The 21,319-nt window shown below is 46.5% G+C and overlaps 1 protein-coding gene and 1 non-coding gene across 2 annotated transcripts; both read left to right on the top strand.

Moving 5' to 3' along the window:
• Positions 1–330: 330 nt before the first annotated feature.
• Positions 331–21,190, top strand: LOC129834696 (importin-7-like). The gene is made up of 24 exons (XM_055899913.1): positions 331–539; positions 6,411–6,492; positions 11,686–11,839; positions 11,961–12,119; positions 12,261–12,417; positions 12,775–12,864; positions 13,050–13,144; positions 13,518–13,602; positions 13,757–13,991; positions 14,171–14,247; positions 15,137–15,253; positions 15,472–15,561; positions 16,276–16,441; positions 16,594–16,754; positions 16,963–17,091; positions 17,697–17,763; positions 17,939–18,064; positions 18,167–18,264; positions 18,359–18,454; positions 18,571–18,791; positions 18,923–19,131; positions 19,309–19,515; positions 19,911–20,027; positions 20,157–21,190. The coding sequence occupies exons 1-24, from the start codon at positions 456–458 to the stop codon at positions 20,255–20,257; spliced, it is 3,123 nt and encodes a 1,040-aa protein (XP_055755888.1). The 5' UTR covers positions 331–455; the 3' UTR covers positions 20,258–21,190.
• On the top strand, positions 14,758–14,935 carry LOC129834998 (small nucleolar RNA SNORA23). Its single transcript, XR_008756351.1, has one exon. It is a non-coding gene; the product is annotated as a small nucleolar RNA SNORA23 (small nucleolar RNA).
• Positions 21,191–21,319: the final 129 nt, after the last annotated feature.

Raw genomic sequence — 21,319 nt, 5'->3', positions numbered from 1 at the left:
ATATTATTGTCGTTTTTACAGTAGCAGTAATATTAGTAGCTTTCATTTATGTGATTACGTTTTGAGTACAGCAGCTAGATATTGGTTGTTCTCAGATGTTATGATGTCATCCAAATCATCATGAAAGATGGTGCTGAAAACTTCAAATCTACTAGCCAACTGCAATGCAATGCTTTCCATTTTCATAATATTTTGTTCTCATTACCAGCAGTGTCTTTATTTATTGACCGTAAGACAGTGTGAGAGAGATATCACACATGTAAAACTACAACTCCTATAGTGCAATAGTTTGAAGCGGATGTTCGTGTTGGGGAAATTTGGGGCTGATCTATCCGGGTACTTCATTCGCTTCTTCCTTTCGCGCCGGTAACTGAAGAGCCGTGCGTCCATGTGCGCATTGACTGGGAATTCATAGACCACAGAAATACTGAATCCGAGCCGTGCCAGATTTAGCTATGGATCCTAACGTATTGATCGAGGCCCTTCGGGGTACCATGGACCCGAACTTGCGTGAGGCCGCGGAGAGGCAGCTGAACGAGGTAAAAACTTGTGATGGTGCTAATCGGGCCTCTTCTGTTGTGTCACACATCAAAGATGGAATGGAGTCCTCCTAGCTTGTGACTATGGGAGACCAGAGTCAGTCCAGAACTTTGACAGATTGAATATTCTCCATTCGACATATGTTTCGGTGATTACATATCAGACTTGACGTTATGGGTGTTATGTCAAAGTTTCGAATTATATTTTAACGTCAAGATCTGCAACTCCAAGCGAATCCACCCCGTATACCTGCAGCTTGTTCTTTAAAAACGTGCGGGAAGTTAGCAATAGCTTCCTTGATAATTAGCTGCTAGCTACGCAGTAAAAAGCCTTGTTGGACATTGCTTGCTTTTGGCCTAACTGATGTATCATGTTTGAATCGTTGGAAAGACACATTTTTGCCATTATTTATACAAGTTTGGTCTAAACTAACTAAATCATGCGATATAGTATACGGATGTAACTAGCGTTTGCTAGAAGTTCGGAAATCTGTGTTAGCAAGTTGGCTAAGTGAATCACGTGTGAGGTGTATTTTTTTACTGCTGGCATTGCCCTGCACAGCAATAGTGCTAACTAGCTAGCCCGTTGAATTTATATAGTTAACTAAACTAGTTGGTCAGCCAAAATGTCACCAATCGGACGAATTGACAGGTGTAACGTTAGTTAGTCAAGTTATCGTCAAACTACGTTCCTATCATTTATAAATGTACGTCTAATATGAGAGTAGCTAATAATAAATTATTATTTAGCTTGCTGGCTTTGACTTCCATGAACCTGGCTAACTAATATTTGCTAACTAGCTAGGTAGGTTTGAGTTATCGAACGCTAGTTAACTTGCAAGACACAACGTAAACAATAGCAATCATTATTAATAATAACTACGCATTTAGTAACGGGGCAAATGTTTTGTTTGTACCTCATTTGTGAAAGCCAAATGGAAAGTGAATGTTCGCTGGCTAGCGCTATGTTAGCAACCTTTTGCGGATAGCGTAACATAAATTACATTGAGTCATTCGATGAGCTGTCCGCGTGCGCAGATTCTTTCGCTAATGTTAACCTTACAAATTAAATAGCCAGCTATGTGCAACATGGCCTATTATCATTGTCTAGATGTCGACTTTATATGTCAAATGTAGACGTGCCATAGATAACTAACATAACGTTATACGGACGACGTGAATTATTTCATGGTCACATAGTTAGCCATGTTTCGCTAGCTAGTAGGAGGAAGTCTCTTGGGCAAGTGTCAAATATGCTCTGGTCTGTTATCGGCTATGCTGTCCTTAGAACAATATATGTACGGTGTTGTCATGTAACTGGGGTTTAGGTGAACTTTAAGTTAAGTTGTTGTTTATGTGATATGTCCATATTGTGTGTCATCAGCTCGAACGTATTATTAGCTAACTTTAGTTTGATAAGAGTAGGCCTAGCAAGGCTCAAAAATAAAATGTACAGTCGTGGCCAAAAGTTTTGAGAATGACACAAATATTGATTTCTCAAAAGTTTGCTGCTTCAGTGTCTTTAGATATTTTTGTCAGATGTTACTATGGAATACTGAAGTATAATTACAAGCATTTCATAAGTGTCAACGGCTTTTATTGACAATTACATGAAGTTGATGAAAAGAGTCAATGTTTGCACTGTTGACCCTTCTTTTACAAGACCTCTGCAATCCGCCCTGGCATGCTGTCAATTAACTTCTGGGCCACATCCTGACTGATGGCAGCCCATTCTTGCATAATCAATGCTTGGAGTATGTCAGAATTTGTGGGGTTTTGTTTGTCCACCTGCCTCTTGAGGATTGACCACAAGTTCTCAATGGGATTAAGGTCTGGGGAGTTTCCTGGCCATGGACCCAAAATATCAATGTTTTGTTCCCCTAGCCACTTAATTATCACTTTTTCCTTATGGCAAGGTTCTCCATCATGCTGGAAAAGGCATTGTTTGTCACCAAACTGTTCCTGGATGGTTGGGAGAAGTTGCTCTCGGAGGATGTGTTGGTACCATTCTTTATTCATGGCTGTGTTCTTAGGCAAAATTGTGAGTGAGCCCACTCGCTTGGCTGAGAAGCAACCCCACACATGAATGGTCTCAGGATGCTATACTGTTGGCATGACACAGGACTGATGGTAGTGCTCACCTTGTCTTCTCCGGACAAGCTTTCTTCCGGATGCCCCAAACAATCGGAAAGGGGATTCATCAGAGAAAATGACTTTACCCCAGTCCTCAGTAGTCCAATCCCTGTACATTTTGCAGAATATCAGTCTGTCCCTGATGTTTTTCCTAGAGAGAAGTGGCTTCTTTGCTGCCCTTCTTGACACCAGGCCATCCTCCAAAAGTCTTCGCCTCACTGTGCGTGCAGATGCACTCACACCTGCCTGCTGCCATTCCTGAGCAAGCTCTGTACTGGTGGTGCCCCGATCCTGCAGCTGAATCAACTTTAGGAGACGATCCTGGCGCTTGCTGGACTTTCTTGGGTGCCCTGAAGCCTTCACAACAATTGAACCCTTCTCCTTGAAGTTCTTGATGTTCCGATAAATGGTTGATTTTAGGTGCAATGTTACTGGCAGCATTATCCTTGTCTGTGAAGACCTTTTTGTGCAAAGCAATGATGACGGCACGTGTTTCCTTGCAGGTAACCATGGTTTACAGAGGAAGAACAATGATTCCAAGCACCACCCTCCTTTTGAAGCTTCCAGTCTGATTTTCTCAGAAATTTTGGCCACAACTGTACATGAACTTCTCCACTCAATAATCTGAGGTCGTTGTTTTGTTTTTTTCGTGACAACAGAATATACAATGCCCAGAATTTCAATCCACAGAACAAGAATGTGCAGTTGGATTGTTAGATCTGAGTCATGTTGTGTGGTATCCAGGGAGAGGTCTATGTGCATTGTTATCTACCGGGAAAGGAGGGTAGGAGGCTATTTTACCTATCTTACGTTTGACTCATCTGGACCAGTTAAGCCTGAACATTATTCATTTAATATAGCAAGTGATGTAAGGATATGTGGTGGGCAAAGCATTGAGACCCATTTTCATTCCCGTATCCCTGAGCTGACAAGGTAAAAATCTGTCGTTCTGCCCATGAACAAGGCAGTTAACCCACTGTTCCTAGGCCGTCATTGAAAATAAGAATTTGTTCTTAACTGACTTGCCTAGTTAAATAAAAAATAACGTATGTGATCAATGATAATGTAAAAAGTATGCTGCACTCTTGTGTATATACTGGATATCTTAATTTTGATCATTATTAGTTCGTGTCTAGAGAATAGGGACAGGTGACACTCACTGTTTGATGCAGACGCTGCAGTCTCAAATGACAGCCTAGAAGTTGGCCAGGACCCAGACAGGCCATGTGGAGGTCTGGATTCCTTTGCTGTGCGTATGGGAAGGTTACATTATATAATGTACATGTTGCATCAAGGTTTCTTAAACTCTCATACTTTGCATTCTTAAGGAGCTGTATGTGTATAAGCTTCAGCTAATGGAGCTCCATGCCTCAACATAGTGGTTTTATGGCATTACTACTGTCATCATTCAAATTATTTCATAAAGCCCTTTTCACATCAGCCGATGTCACAAAGTGCTGTACAGAAACCCAGCCTAAAACCCCAAACAGCAAGCAATGCAGATTAGAGGTCCACTGATTATGATTTTTCAACGCTGATACTGATAACGATTATTGGAGGACCAAAAAAAGCCGATACCGATTAATTGGTCAATGTTTATATATGTATGTAATAATGACAATTACAACAATACTGAATGAACACTTATTTTAACTTAATACATCAATAAAATCAATTTAGCCTCAAATAAATAATGAAACATGTTCAATTTGGTTTAAATAATGCAAAAACAAAGTGTTGGAGAAGAAAGTTAAAGTGCATTATGTGCCATGTAAAAAAGTTAACATTTAAGTTCCTTGCTCAGAACATGAGAACATATGAAAGCTGGTGGTTCTTTTTTAACATGAGTCTTCAATATTCCCAGGTAAGAAGTTTTTGGTTGTAGTTATTATAGGAATCTTAGGACTATTTCTCTCTATACGATTTGTATTTCGTATACCTTTGACTATTGGATGTTCTTATAGGCACTTTAGTATTGCCAGTGTAACAGTATAGCTTCCGTTCCTCTCCTCGCTCGAACCAGGAACACATCGACAACAGCCACCCTCAAAGCAGCGTTACCTATGCAGAGCAAGGGGAACAACTACTCCAAGTCTCAGACTGAGTGATGTTTGAAACGCTATTAGCGCGCATCCCGCTAACTAGCTAGCCATTTTACATCTGTTACACCAGCCTAATCTCGGGAGTTGATAGGCTTGAAGTCATAAACAGCGCAATGCTTGAAGCATTGCGACAAGCTGCTGGCAAACGCACGAAAGTGCTGTTTGAATGAATGCTTACGAGCCTGCTGCTGCCTACCATCGCTGTCAGACTGCTCTATCAAATCATAGTCTTAATTTTAACATAACACACAGAAATACGAGCCTTTGGTCATTAATATGGTCAAATTCGGAAACTAATTTTGAAAACAAAACGTTTATTCTTTCAGTGAAATACGGAACCTTTCCGTATTTTATCTAACGGATGGCATCCGTAAGTCTAAATATTGCTGTTACATTTTACACCTTTCAATGTTATGTCATAATTATGTACAATTCTGGCAAATTAATTACGGCCTTAGTTGGGAATAAATGGACTTCACACAGTTCGCAATGAGCCAGGCGGCCCAAACTGCTGCATATACCCTGACTGCTTGCACGGAACGCAAGAGAAGTGACACAATTTCCCTAATTATAAGAAATTCATGTTAGCAGGCAATATTAACTAAATATTCAGGTTTAAAAATATATACTTGTGTATTGATTTTAAAGAAAGGCGTTTATGGTTAGGTACATTGGTGCAACGACAGTGCTTTTTTCGCAAATGCGCTTGTTAAATCATCACCCATTTGTTGAAGTAGGCTGTGATTCAATGAGAAATTAACAGGCACCGCATCGATTATATGCAATGCAGGACACGCTAGATAAACTAGTAATATCATCAACCATGTGTAGTTAACTAGTGATTATGTTAAGATTGATTGTTTTTTATAAGATAAGTTTAATGCTAGCTAGCAACTAACCTTGGCTTCTTACTGCATTAGCGTAACAGGTAGTCTGCCTGCCATGCAGGCTCCTCGTGGAGTGCAATGTAAGGCAGGTGGTTAGAGCGTTGTACTAGTAACCGGAAGATTGCAAAAATGAATCCCCGAGCTGACAAGGTAAGAATCTGTCGTTCTGCCCCTGAACAAGGCAGTTAACCCACCGTTCCTAGGCCGTCATTGAAAATAAGAATGTGTTCTTAACTGACTTGCCTAGTTAAATAACGTTTTTTTTTTATCGGCAATTTGGTGTCCAAAAATACCGATTACCGATTTGTTATGAAAACTTGAAATCGGGCCCTAATTAATCGGTCGACTTCTAAACAGTACATGGCCAAGATATTCAAACGTTCATAGGTAACCAGCATTATCAAATTAATAATAATCTGTGGTTGTACGGGGTGCAACAGGTCAGCACCTCAGGAGTAAATTTCAGTTGGCTTTTCATAGCTGGTCATTCAGAGTTAGAGAGAGCCGGTTTGGTAGAGAGAGTTGGAAGCAGCAGGTCCAGGACAAGGTAGTATGTCCGGTGAACAGGTCAGGGTCCCATAGCCACAGGCAGAACAGTTGAAACTGGAGCAGCAGCATGACCAGGTGGACTGGGGACAGCAAGGAGTCAAATGGCTGAAGATGTTTGTTATACACTGTTTTGCTGATATATAGGTCCAATACACATCAGTGTTTGATATTCATGCATCATTTCCTGCTTTCATTTACAGGGTCACACCCAGGTGAATTTTGTGTCTGCTCTGCTGCAAGTCACCATGTCTGATCAGTTAGATTTGCCCGTCAGACAAGCAGGTGAGTTTCAGAGGATGGGTATTATGATGATGTGGGGCGGGATTCTGTGCACTCTTGCAGATGGAAATTCACCGAAACTGAAAGGCGAGAAGAGTATCTACAACTGTAGCTCAAATGAACTGAGCACGCTTTCTCAAAAATGACAGCTCCCACACTGATGACACCAGTCACATTGTGAAGACTGACCAATTTCCCATGTACTTGTACATTTGTTCACCAAGATACACACATGATAGAAAGAGAAGAAAGGTGTTTTTGTTGTATATGATGCCATCTTTTATTATGCTACCTTTGCAACTTATTTTATCCTGTCCTACGGCATTGAGATTTCACACTTTTAGTCTGCTAGGGAGCTCTAGTGAAATCTATAGTTGCTCGGCCTGGACAGTCTGTCTAGTCATTGATACAGCTTCCTTTGTTATAAAATAACATTCCACATGTTTGAGATGCTCCGTGTGAGGGGCCGTTGGTAGCCTGTCCATTAATCACACATGCCTCTCTGGTAATGATGTGCAGTTAAATGGTAGGATGATCTGCTCTTGATCAGTGGCTCATTGACTTTTATTACATTTAAAATGTGTGCAGTCCTCAGGTGGCTGCCAGACAGAGCCTGTCATTTTCAACCTGCTGCTAGACTCCACACTAGCGTATTCAATTGTGCTCACCCATAGCATCATGTCCTAACTTCTGTCTTGCAACTTTGTCAGTTCTTCTACATTGTAGTATGCTTCAACAACACAATAGTAATATGACAGCCTGGAGAAAAGTAACGTGGCAGCAGCCCATCCTGCCTTATGCGTTGGGTGCTAATCTGTGTGCCTCTTGTCAAACAGATGACCTGGACATTTCTAAGCAAACCTCTCCAGGAACTGGTGTGTTGAGCAGAAATGCTATCCTTGTGACTGCTATTTGGCCTGCCATAGAGCCCTGCTGCACCTGACTCCGATGCAGACCGTTTGCATTAAGTTAATGCAGCTGCAATGGTGGCACGGGTAGATCATATCTGGCATGCCATTGGTTAACAGATGCTTAAACGTTGGCTTGGTACCTGCACCGGAACTTCACACTCGGTGCTTTGGCCACAAGTTCCGTGGTAATGAGGCTCATTTGCTGTTATCTGACACAAAGGGAGGAGCTAAGCGATTCCGTAGCTAGCAGGCAAATGTCTGGGATTCCCATAAAGGTAGTGAGATCAGACCCAGGTTCCTCTCCTATTGAGGACAAATGCCCTCCTGGTTATGACAGATAATAGCATTATTTTTTTTTTTGTCATGTTTTGTTTTTTCAAACCTGTCACACTGATATTATAGGCATTATTTGCAATTTCAGGATTCATCTATTCCCTGCCTCATTGTGTGGGCTAGGGGGATGTTGAGTGTTGGACTGGGCAGAGGGGGACATTAATGGGTTGGGGAGGGGAATACAGTAGGGTGGTTGTGAGGGTCTCGCTGTGTCAGCACTGACTGGCAGGATTATGACTTCCAAGCCAGCAGCACAGCGGTCACATGTGTCAGCAGTCTGTCTGACCCCCTATCCACCGCCTGGCCTGGCCTGTCCCCCACCTATCCACTGCCTGGCCTGTCCCCCACCTATCCACTGCCTGGCCTGTCCCCTCCCCTATCCACCGCCTGGCCCGTCCCCTCCCCTATCCACCGCCTGGCCCGTCCCCTCCCCTATCCACCGCCTGGCCCGTCCCCTCCCCTATCCACCGCCTGGCCCGTCCCCTCCCCTATCCACCGCCTGGCCCGTCCCCTCCCCTATCCACCGCCTGGCCCGTCCCCTCCCCTATCCACCGCCTGGCCCGTCCCCTCCCCTATCCACCGCCTGGCCCGTCCCCTCCCCTATCCACCGCCTGGCCCGTCCCCTCCCCTATCCACCGCCTGGCCCGTCCCCTCCCCTATCCACCGCCTGGCCCGTCCCCTCCCCTATCCACCGCCTGGCCCGTCCCCTCCCCTATCCACCGCCTGGCCCGTCCCCTCCCCTATCCACCGCCTGGCCCGTCCCCTCCCCTATCCACCGCCTGGCCCGTCCCCTCCCCTATCCACCGCCTGGCCCGTCCCCTCCCCTATCCACCGCCTGGCCCGTCCCCTCCCCTATCCACCGCCTGGCCCGTCCCCTCCCCTATCCACCGCCTGGCCCGTCCCCTCCCCTATCCACCGCCTGGCCCGTCCCCTCCCCTATCCACCGCCTGGCCCGTCCCCTCCCCTATCCACCGCCTGGCCCGTCCCCTCCCCTATCCACCGCCTGGCCCGTCCCCTCCCCTATCCACCGCCTGGCCCGTCCCCTTCCCTATCCACCGCCTGGCCCGTCCCCTCCCCTATCCACCGCCTGGCCCGTCCCCTGCCCTATCCACCGCCTGGCCCGTCCCCTGCCCTATCCACCGCCTGGCCCGTCCCCTCCCCTATCCACCGCCTGGCCCGTCCCCTCCCCTATCCACCGCCTGGCCCGTCCCCTCCCCTATCCACCGCCTGGCCCGTCCCCTCCCCTATCCACCGCCTGGCCCGTCCCCTCCCCTATCCACCGCCTGGCCCGTCCCCTCCCCTATCCACCGCCTGGCCCGTCCCCTCCCCTATCCACCGCCTGGCCCGTCCCCTCCCCTATCCACCGCCTGGCCCGTCCCCTCCCCTATCCACCGCCTGGCCCGTCCCCTCCCCTATCCACCGCCTGGCCCGTCCCCTCCCCTATCCACCGCCTGGCCCGTCCCCTCCCCTATCCACCGCCTGGCCCGTCCCCTCCCCTATCCACCGCCTGGCCCGTCCCCTCCCCTATCCACCGCCTGGCCCGTCCCCTCCCCTATCCACCGCCTGGCCCGTCCCCTCCCCTATCCACCGCCTGGCCCGTCCCCTCCCCTATCCACCGCCTGGCCCGTCCCCTCCCCTATCCACCGCCTGGCCCGTCCCCTCCCCTATCCACCGCCTGGCCCGTCCCCTCCCCTATCCACCGCCTGGCCCGTCCCCTCCCCTATCCACCGCTTGGCCCGTCCCCTCCCCTATCCACCGCCTGGCCCGTCCCCTCCCCTATCCACCGCCTGGCCCGTCCCCTCCCCTATCCACCGCCTGGCCCGTCCCCTCCCCTATCCACCGCCTGGCCCGTCCCCTCCCCTATCCACCGCCTGGCCCGTCCCCTCCCCTATCCACCGCCTGGGCCGTCCTTCAGCCCCTGTCAACTGCCTCCGCCTGCCTGCGAGCCACTGACCTCAGACGCTCCATTGTGGCTCTGTAGAATAATTCACACCTGTACTCCAAATTCAGACTCACTGTCTGAGCTACAACACGAGAGGGGGGGAACTATTGCAAACCCCTAACTAAATTACACTTTTACACTTCTGTTCTATGACTCACTCAAGGAATTAGGCCTCTTTCTGCTGCTCTGCTCTGATTTTATCAGTTGAAGATGGAGGCAGAGATGTGAGCTGTAATTTCAGCGGGCAGAGGAAGGATGAATATTTGAGTGACTCCTTGGTTGGCTGGGGAGTGCTAATGAACAGGGCCATGCTAGTGTGTTGGGACTGAGAGGAGAGGTGTGAAAGCACTCCTCTTACTCCCCCGGCCGACTGCTACTCCCTTTCAGCCTGAGCACATGAGAAGAGTCACAGTGAATGTGCTGGTCATGAGATCCGCTGCTGCTATCTAGGCTGATGGACTCTTTCACACCTCCCAATGTCACACTGACTCACTCTAACAATTTAGAGATCTCCCTGATATTAAGTGATTTAAAGAGATGTGGAGAATATTGTGCCACTTTAACCAGCTGCAATTTCATGGAAATCCATAAGAATTGGAAGGGTTCAATTTAAACCCCATGATCAAAGCAGATTTTACTTCAATATCATATGATTTGCATTAATGAAATCTAAGTGGGTGGAATACCAGCTGTACATTAATCCTGCCATAGAATTACATATAGTGCATTCGGAAGTAGTCAGACCCCTCCCCTGTTTCCACATTTTGTGACATTACAGCCTTATTCTAAAATGCATTACATAAAAACATTTCCTCATCAATCTACACACAATGACAAAGCAAAAACAACAGGTTTTTAAAAAATGTATGCAATTATATGAAGGGGGAAAAAATCTTATTTACATAAGTATTCAGAGACTTGAAATTGAGCTCAGGTGCATCCTGTTTCCATTTATCATCCTTGAGATGTTTCTTCAACTTGATTGGAGTCAACCTGTGGTAAATTCAATTGATTAGACATGATTTTGAAAGGCACACACCTGTTTATATAAGGTACCACAGTTGACAGTTGACAGTAAGCCGTGAAGTCTAAAAAATTGTCCATAGAGCTCCGAGGCAGGATTGTGTCGAGGCACAGATCTGGGGAAGAGTACCAAAACAATTCTGCAGCGTTGAAGGTCCTCAAGAACACAGTGGCCTCCATTCTTTCATGGAAGATGTTTGGAACCACCAATATTCTTCCTAGAGCTGGCAGCCCGGCCAAACTGAGCAATCGGGGAGAAGGGCCTTGGTCGGGGATGTGACCAAGAACCCGATGGTCACTCTGCCAGAGCGCTGGAGTTCCTCTGTGGAGATGGAAGAATCTTCGAGAAGGACAACCATCTCTGCAGCACTCCAACAATAAGGCCTTTATGGTAGAGTGGCCAGACGGAAGCCACTCCTCAGTAAGAGGCATATGGCTGCCCACTTGGAGTTTGTCAAAAGGCACTTAAAGGATTCTCAAACCATGAGAAACAAGATTCTCTGGTCTGATGAAACCAAGATTGAACTCGCGTCTGGAGAAAACCAGGCACTGCTCAGCACCTGGCCAATACCATCCCTTCGTTGAAGCATGGTAGTGGCAGCATCATGATGTGGGGGGTGTTTTTCCGCGGCAGGTACTGGGAGACTAGTCAGCATCGAGGGAAAGATGAAGGTGCATCAACAAAGTACTGAGTAAAGAGTCTGAATACTAATGTAAATGTGATATTTCAGTTTATTTTTAAAAAATTGGAAGAAAAAAATCTAGACTATTTATTTAATTTTGTCATTATGGAGTATTTTGAGGGGGGGGGGGGGGGGGGGGCATTTCAATCAATTTTGTAATAAGGCTGTTACGTAACAGAATGTGGAAAAAGTTAACGCGTCTGAATACTTTGCGAATGCACTGTACGTAATCCATTATTAATAGGATCTCTATGAAGCCTGTCTTGTGTTTAGTCAGTTTATTGTCCCCCTCTCTCCTCCCCAGGGGTGATCTACCTCAAGAACATGGTGACCCAGCACTGGAGTGAGGGGGACGGCACCAGCACGGAGACGCCTGTCAATAACATACCAGAGGAGGACAGGCAGTTTATCCGTGACAACATCGTGGAGGCCATCATTCACTCCCCCGAGCGCATCAGGTAACCTACCACCCTGTGGCTGCTCAGCTCACTGCACAGCGCCAGCAGGGGGGGGGGGGGGGGGGGTGTAGCTCGGATCAACCAGATCGTCTTCCAACCTTTCTCCTCTCTAACCCTTCAGAGTGCAGCTGACGACATGCATCCATCACATGATTAAACACGACTACCCCGGCAAGTGGACGGCCATCGTGGACAAGATTGGCTTCTACCTGCAGTCAGATAACAGCGCCGGCTGGCTGGGCATCCTGCTCTGCCTCTACCAGCTGGTTAAAAACTATGAGTAAGGACTCCTTGTTTTAGAGTGACCATGTTTGTGTCCCAACCATTTAGGGAATGGGGTACCATTTGGGACAGAGACCGTATTATAGAGCTGTTTGCTATGTATTCAGGTGGTTGATGTTTCTGATTGTGTGTTTGACAGGTACAAGAAGCCGGACGAGCGCAGTCCTCTGGTGGCGGCCATGCAGATCTTCATGCCCATGCTGAAGGACCGCTTCATCCAGCTGCTCCCTGACCCCTCCAGTGAGTCTGTCCTGGTGCAAAAACAGATCTTCAAGATCCTCTACGCCCTCTTCCAGGTACTACTGATCACATCCTTCACGCTCACCTTCTTAGAAGTTGTGTATATATTAGTCTGTGTTGATTGTAATAGGGAGTGTATGGTACTTGTCTAAATGTGGATGTATAGTTGTAGTGTCCAGGTATTTAGCTACTCCTTCCATAATACTGGGTTTGGAGATGGGTCGATTATGGTTGTCCTGTAGAAGGGGGAGGGCTGAGGACCATCTGGTCCATGTCAGGGCCACTGGGCTAGACCTGTCCCCCCTCAGCATGCCAGACTGCACTGCTGTCTAGGGTTGTCTGTCTGTCCATTGGAACGACGACAAAGCTTTTTGAATTGAATAGACGGGATTTCTCCTTTTCCCTGTCCACAGTATAACCTCCCCCTGGAGCTGATCAACCGACAGAACCTGACGGAGTGGATGGAGATCCTGAAGACAGTGGTGGACAGAGACGTGCCTCCGGTGAGGGCAGATTTACTGTGGTAGGGCAAGGAGGGAGCACAAATAGGTTGACTATGCAAATCAAGTAGCTCCCAAACAGATTAGCTGTAGTTTGTTTGTTTTATTTTAATTGCTGCTAGTTGAAAGAAAGCTTATTTTATTTCCCTTCTCTCTTTCTCCCCTCCTTCCCCGTCTGTGGCCCACAGGAGACCTTGCAGGTGGATGAGGACGAGAGACCTGAGCTGCCCTGGTGGAAGTGTAAAAAGTGGGCCCTCCACATCCTGGCCAGGCTCTTCGAGAGGTAAGCCTACTCAACCCACCCCAGCACACTGTCACTGATTCTACACTGAGTGTACATTTGGAACACCAAAACATTTGGAACACCTGCTCTTTCCATGAGACTGACCAGGTGAAAGTGATAATCCCTTAATTATGTCACTTATCATTCATTACCTGTCTGGTGGATGGATTATCTTGGCAAAGGAGAAATGCTCACTAACAGGGATGTAAACAAATGTGTGCACAAAATTGGAGAGAAACCTTTTGTGCGTGTGGAAAATGTCTGGGATCTTAAATTTCAGCTCATGAAACATGGGACCAACACTTTACATGTTGTGTTTATATTTTGGTTCACTGTATATTAACATGTGAAAGCATCTTTAAACCCCTCCCAGGTATGGCAGCCCAGGCAACACTACCAAAGAGTACACAGAGTTTGCCGATCTCTTCCTCAAGGGATACTCAGTGGCAGCACAACAGGTGAGAGGCCAAGGCCGCTCTTGGATTTGTCTGAGCTGAAAGATGTGTGATGCATGACTCTGACTGAGGGACAGAAGGTTGCCTTTCAGCTGTGTCTGTCTGCATGGGAGTCTGATCTCAACCAGAGGGAACTGATTTGCCTGTCTGTCTGTAGGTGCTGCTGAAGGTCTTATATCAGTATAAGGAGAAGCAATACGTAGCTCCCAGAGTCCTCCAGCAGACACTCAACTATATTAACCAGGGAATCGCACACGCTGTCACCTGGAAGAACCTGAAGCCACATATCCAGGGCATCATTCAGGACGTGGTTTTCCCTCTCATGTGCTACACGGACAGTGACCAGGAGTTGTGGGAGGAGGACCCATACGAGTACATTCGCATGAAGTTTGGTAAGCGCCATTCTTGTTTTTGGAAATCAGAAATATTCCGTAGTGTTTGTCATCCAGAAGGAATGTCCTGGAATCAGACTGCCTGGAAGTGATCAGTTCAAAGATTTAACTGTGTAAAGCTATTCTAACAAACCAATGCAATGTGCCATCTGATCTGCTGACTCTCTGTCCCGTCTCAGATGTGTTCGAGGATTTCATCTCTCCCACCACGGCTGCCCAGACCCTGCTCTTCACCTCCTGCAACAAGAGGAAAGAAGTGAGTTGTGGTTCTGATGTGAATGCTGTGTCCTCCTGGTCCTGGCAGGGTCAACAGCCTGCCATGATGTGATCCTCTTTCATCCCAAATGGCACCCTATTCCCTATATAGTGCACTACTTATTTCTTCTCCCTAGAGCCCTGGTCAAAAGTAGTGCACTATATTGGTAATAGGGTGCTATTTGGGACGCATTGCCTGGTGCCTGTTGTTTTTTTTCTACTGGCCTCACTCCTGCCCTTATTTATGGCCTTGCCCATTCCTCCGTCCTGTCTTGCTGTGGCTCTCATTAGCGCCCTGTTGCTCCAACAACAGTACAGAGCTGTTGGAACCGGTCTGTGGATGAGTCCAGCCAGGAGAACACTGGAAAACAAAGAAGCATAGCTGGAAGAAAGCACTATTTTAGTTGCTGTAGCTCCCTAGTCAGATGTGTTACGTATTACGGCTTTCTTTCTGTTCTAAATGTAAGGTGTTGTTTTAGCAAGGAGGTAGTTCTATTCCGTTTTGGCTGTGGGTGAACAGGGCGTGTGGTGCCTGTCCATGTTACGTGCTGCCGTCTGGCTGTGTCTTACAGTCTGTGCGGCGGTGCTCACTCCACACCTTCAGCCATAGAGCCACTGGAGATCATAGTACTGACCTGTGACGTCTCTGACTCCTCACCACGGGCCAGCCTCCATACTCTCCCACAAACTCTCCTGGCCTGCATCTCAAATGGTACCCTATTCCCTACATAGTGCACTACCCCATGAGCCCTGGTCAATAGTAGTGCACTATACATGGATTAGGGTGCCATTTGGGACATATCAGAGGTATTGGATGTTAATGTGTAACAGTTATCCAGGATACACAGAGAAGCAGCACATTTGACTGAATGCGTTTCTTTATTCTCTAGGTTCTTCAGAAGACCATGGGCTTCTGTTATCAGATCCTCACTGAGCCCACCTCTGACCCCAGGAAGAAGGACGGAGCGCTGCACATGATTGGCTCTCTGGCTGAAATCCTGCTCAAGGTTATTAACCCCCAACACCACCTGCTATCTCCTCTTTTCTAGTTGACCTTTGGTCTGACCATGTACTCATCAGATGAGGTAGCTGACACGGCGTGTAACTATTTTGCCAAATTGTTTTATCCCTTAAGTTCACTTTATGGCTCCCACGTGGCAGTCAAATACATTAAATGCATTTTTGTTAACCATGAATTTCATTTTCTTCTCTCCCCCGGAAACAGAAAAAGGTCTATAAAGACCAGATGGAGTTCATGCTGCAGAACCACGTCTTCACTCTGTTCCGCAGTGAGCTGGGCTATATGAGAGCCAGAGTAAGTGTCACGTTGCCAGATCATTCTGTCCCAGGGTTCCAGTGGGGAGAAGGGAAGGGCATGTGAGCTGATCACCGGACGTGCTACCTGTCCCAGACATGCTGTTTTCAACTCTCTAGAGACTGCAGGAGCGGTAGAGATACTCTGAATGATCGGCTATGAAAAGCCAGCTGACATTTACTCCTGAGGTGCTGACCTGTTGCACCCTCGACAACCACTGTGATTATTATTATTTGACCCTGCTGGTTATCTATGAACATTTGAACATCTTGGCCATGTTCTGTTATAATCTCCACCCGGCACAGCCAGAAGAGGACTGGCCACCCCTCATAGGCTGGTTCCTCTCTAGGTTTCTTCCTAGGTTCTGGCCTTTCTAGGGAGTTTTTCCTATCCACCGTGCTTCTACACCTGCATTGCTTGCCGTTTGGGGTTTTAGGCTGTGTTTCTGTACAGCACCTTGACATCAGCTGATGTAAGAAGGGCTTTATAAATACATTTGAGTGTATCAAGAATATTAATGACAATGATTTGGTAAAACACCAGTGTTTTCTGAAAGTTCTGCCTCTGTCATTGCAGTGGATTTTCCACTCTTCACATCTTGATGGTTCTAGATACAAATTCTAGATTTAGGAGAATTTTGCAAAAGTATAGCCAGTTTGTTTACTGTCCTGCACTGGTTAACTGTTAACCACCATCTCTGGTGTTTCCCCATAGGCCTGTTGGGTCCTGCATTACTTCTGTGAGGTCAAGTTTAAGAGTGACCAGAACCTGCAGACAGCCCTGGAGCTGACCCGCCTCTGCCTGATCAACGACAACGAGATGCCTGTTAAAGTGGAGGCAGCCATCGCCCTGCAGGTCCTCATCAGCAACCAGGAGAAAGGTAGCTATCTCTACACTGTCAAACACACCATAGGTGTATATGGAGTCTTTTTCTTTGCTGAATAACATTAATGGTTAATGTTCTTCTTGAATCCAAATGATATAGCTGATTATCACTAAGTGCTCCTCTGTCATGTTTTTCCTCTTTCCTAGCCAAAGAGTATATCACTCCCTTCATCCGGCCTGTGATGCAGGCCCTCCTGCACATTGTGCGTGAAACGGAGAATGATGACCTCACTAATGTCATCCAGAAGATGATCTGCGAGTACAGCGAAGAGGTCACGCCCATCGCCGTGGAGATGACACAGCACTTGGTGAGGAGTGTGTGCTCAGTGCCTGACTCATAAAACGGCCCTGCACAGGAAGTCTCCTTCCTTTGATCATGTTACAGTTCTGTTTGTCAGCCATGGAGATAGGAAATAAGGCCCAGTTACCATCTCTCCTAGTTCCATGTTGGTCTGGTTTTAAAGACCCTGCTCTCAGGGAAACCCACTTATGGCTGTTATTCCCATCTCTCCTCAGGCGATGACCTTCAACCAGGTCATCCAGACGGGGCCTGACGAGGAGGGAGGGGACGACAAGGCGGTGACAGCCATGGGCATCCTCAACACTATCGACACACTGCTCAGTGTGGTGGAGGACCACAAAGAGGTGAGTACAGCCATGGCGTCCTGTCCAGGGGGTCACCTTGTATGTACATCAAGCTGTCTCATGCTACAGAAACAGGATATGGGCTCCTGCCCTGTTGGCCATTCTGGTTTGGACAAGGCATATTTACTTACAGCCATTCAACCAAACACCCACTCAGTAGAGCAGCTTCCCTCCCAGCTCATAGTGCTGCCTGCCAACACACTCCCAGCTGCCCACCCGCTCCTGGAAACACACACTGTTCTCTCTTCAAAGTGCCTTGCAGGCTGATGCCTCTAGAAATAGCACTGTGGCTCTCTGCCCGTACGTCCGCCGACGCACAGGACCCGTGGAGCTTGGAACCAGCCAAACCAGCAAATGTTGGTCAACAGTTAGATATGTCTTCTTGGTATGCTACTCATTGTCGTTGACTGTGTAAAGTAAAGCTGTTGACTTATGATGTTGTTTTTATCAATGTGCCTACCCACAGGTATTTGGTTTTCTGGAAATGACTTGCACAATGAAATCATCAAATCTACTCTTGCAACACCACTTGTATGTTCATGGTCAATCTCTGTCTGTGTGTGTGTTCCAGTGCTCTAACTAAATGAATGGGGTTTCTGTTTTAGATCACCCAGCAGCTGGAGGGTATATGTCTGCAGGTGATTGGCACCGTCCTGCAGCAGCACGTCCTGGGTAAGTCTCCCTTGCTCTTCCTGTCCCACCACATTCCAACCAGGTCCTCCCGTCTCTGACACGTACAGGTGGGCGAGGTGCCTAGAGTCATTTACGTGACTGACTCACTCTGTGGGGGTTGTCCTATATTTACCTCTGTCTGACACCCAGCCTGTGTGTGTGTGTTGATTTTCAGAGTTCTACGAGGAGATCCTGTCTCTGGCACACAGCCTGACCTGCCAGCAGGTGTCCCCACAGATGTGGCAGCTCCTCCCCTTAGTGTTCGAGGTCTTCCAGCAGGATGGCTTTGACTACTTCACAGGTATACTGCTCACCAACCTACTAGTCTCAACTGCCTGTTATGGTGATTTGACTATTATATAGACACACACTATATTAAATGGGGGATGTGACTATATTTCAGACATGATGCCTCTCCTTCACAACTATGTCACGGTTGACACAGACACTCTCCTGTCTGACACTAAATACCTGGAGATAATCTACAGCATGTGCAAGAAGGTACAGTATCTTACAGCCGCTATACAATTTTTTTCACACATTGGTGGTGTGTATTTTTGCTGGGTGTGAACAAGTTGATAATCTGTCCATGCAGGTTCTGACTGGTGATCCAGGTGAGGATCCAGAGTGTCATGCAGCCAAGCTGTTGGAGGTGGTTATTCTGCAGTGCAAAGGGCGTGGAATTGATCAGGTAAGCGTCTGGCTTCTACACTAAATCGTGTATGGCTACGACTGTATTCAAAGTAACTGCTTTTGAGAAGCACTGTACTATACATTCACCTTAGACTTTCTTTGCCGCTCCTGCAGGTTGTTCCCTTGTTTGTGGCGGCTGCGCTGGAGAGGCTGACGAGGGAGGTGAAGACCAGTGAGCTGAGGACCATGTGTCTGCAAGTGGCCATCGCAGCCCTGTACTACAGCCCCCCTCTGCTGCTCAACACCCTGGAGAACCTGCGCTTCCCAAACAACACTGAGCCCATCACCAACCACTTCATCTCCCAGTGGCTCAAAGATGTTGACTGCTTCCTGGGGTAAGACCAGGAAAGATGCTCACATTTAATATCTTTACAGCTCGTCTGGTTTCTCTGGTCCCCCATATAGTTTGATATCAAGTAGAGAGAAAAATGTACTGTAAGATAAAAAAAAATATGTTATTCCCCAGGCTCCACGATAGGAAGATCTGTGTGCTTGGTCTGTGTGCCCTCATTGACTTGGAGCAGAGGCCCCAGGCTGTCAACCAGGTGGCCGGCCAACTGCTCCCCGCAGCCATCCTGCTCTTCAACGGCCTCAAGAGGGCCTACGCCTGTCAAGCAGAGAATGAGAATGAGGATGAGGATGAAGATGGAGATGGAGAGGAGGATGAGGAGAATGGTACGGCATTTGTGCTATCATCTTAACTCTTAAGTCCCATTGTCACTCCCTTAGTTAATCTTCCTACTATATTGAATAGAATAAGATACAGCTGCAAGGAGCACTTCATTGGTAGATGGTTTGAGTTGTGTTAGTGGATTGATCAGTAATAAATTAATCCATTGTGCCTTTCCTCAGTCGAGCTGGGCAGTGATGAGGATGACATTGATGAGGAGGGCCAGGAGTACTTGGAGATGCTGGCCAAGCATGCAGGAGAGGATGGGGATGATGAGGACTGGGATGAGGATGACGCAGAGGAGACTGCACTGGAGGGCTACACTACAGCTGTAGACGATGAAGACAACCTAGTGGATGAATACCAGATCTTCAAGGCCATACTACAGAGTAAGGAGACCACCTTTCAGGCACACAAAGCTAGTGATGGGTCCTCAAGTTAAGGACACAAATTGGAAATAAACAGTGAATAAGTGTTTACACTCAATAATATTACGAAACAAATTTGTGAGGCCTGTTATTTAACGTGCATTATTAGTACAAGATCTTAAGTGATGAAATGATAATGATTCGGATCAGGGTCACGTTCTGTGTCTCTGGGTTCAATTCCCCACAGCAGCGTGTTCTTCAGTTGAAGACAGAGGCATTTGTCTGAGAAGGTTTAAAAACGCAATACAAACGAGATCTTGGGATTGAAGACATGAATGCAATATGTTGCTTAAGTGTAAATCGTACATAAAAGTGGAGGGAAAACTTTAACTTAACTATGTTTTTCTCCAACTCAGATATCCAGACCCGTGACCCAGCATGGTACCAGGCACTCACACAAACCCTTGATGAGGAACAAGGAAAACACCTTCATGACATTGGCACACTTGCAGACCAGAGACGGGCAGCACATGGTAAGTAAATCTATCCCCGTAATACAATAAGACAGCTGTTCATTTTTATTTAATTGTTTTAATATCATAGGAAATAAACACTTACCATGTTTTGCCTGTTGTATAATTGCCCTGTGTTCTTCATTCCAGAATCCAAAATGATCGAGAAGCATGGCGGATACAAGTTCACAGTGCCAGAAGTGGTGCCAACTAATTTCAATTTTGGTGGCAATGCTCCAGGAATGAATTGAGTCATCCCTTCTCCCTTTTATTACGCTGACTGATTGTAGTGACGTGAAAAAAGCTTGTGTTGTTCCCTTAAGTAGTGGTTCCAGAACTGGTTCTTCTTACTGACTCTTCAATCTGGCTATCAAATTGGAAATAGCACCAGAAGAAGTGGGAAGACAACCAAATGCAACAAATGGCTGGGAAAACAAACCAAGAACTTGAGCTTGAAGCAAGAGAAAAAATAAGCTCTAAACAACATTGTCTTCTGGGATCCAATGTGGAGGATACTAGGACGGAAACTTTTTTTCTTCCCTCTTAAACAAAATGGGAGGGCTTAACAATTTGAAATTGATAATGGGACTAAATGTTTCATCATTTTCACTGTTTTGGCCAAAAGGCTGTGTGTGATAAGATTATACCTCTGGCAGTAGTGTTGTCTGTTATTTTCTGCATTAACAAATTCTCATGTTTGTTATGTATATACAAGCCAAGGTTCTTGATTTTTAAGTAGCCTTGCTAAAACAACCAGAGGCATTTGTAAGGTGTCAAGTGTATTCATATGTAGCATATTGGATACTTCATGGCACTATGTGATGCCTGATCTCTGTAAATTAATGACTAGCACTTTCATATTGTTCAGGTCTCCTAGCCTTCTGTATCAGACTGCAATTTTTAAATCAATTAAGACCATTTAAAACACAATCCGCTGTAACTTTGGTTACGGTGTAGAATAATGAGTGGCATCACTTTGCTGCTAAAGTGGAAACATTCTAGATTCCTGAAAAAAGAGTGCTCATGGTGTTCAGTTTGGATACAAGACGTGTTGTGAGCACAAAGTCAATTGGATGCTTCATTGAAGCATGTACAATTGGACTTGATCGTGTAGGTCTCAAGCGTTTGATTGGTGTATGAATGAACCATCTATATACACAACATATTAAAAAAAAGTTACGTTCGATTGCGTGCATTTGACTGTTTACTAACAGCTACACAGTTGTGCACTCAGTAATTTGATTTGGAGCCTATTTTGGGTGATTGTCTGTATACTCTGTCAGATCAGGTGACGTGTAATCTATTTAGAACTA

Source organism: Salvelinus fontinalis, chromosome 35 (genome assembly GCF_029448725.1).
Source record: "Salvelinus fontinalis isolate EN_2023a chromosome 35, ASM2944872v1, whole genome shotgun sequence".
Taxonomy (NCBI): domain Eukaryota; kingdom Metazoa; phylum Chordata; class Actinopteri; order Salmoniformes; family Salmonidae; genus Salvelinus; species Salvelinus fontinalis.
Note: the sequence above shows the minus strand (reverse complement) of the source record. Positions and strands in the feature narration are given on the sequence as shown.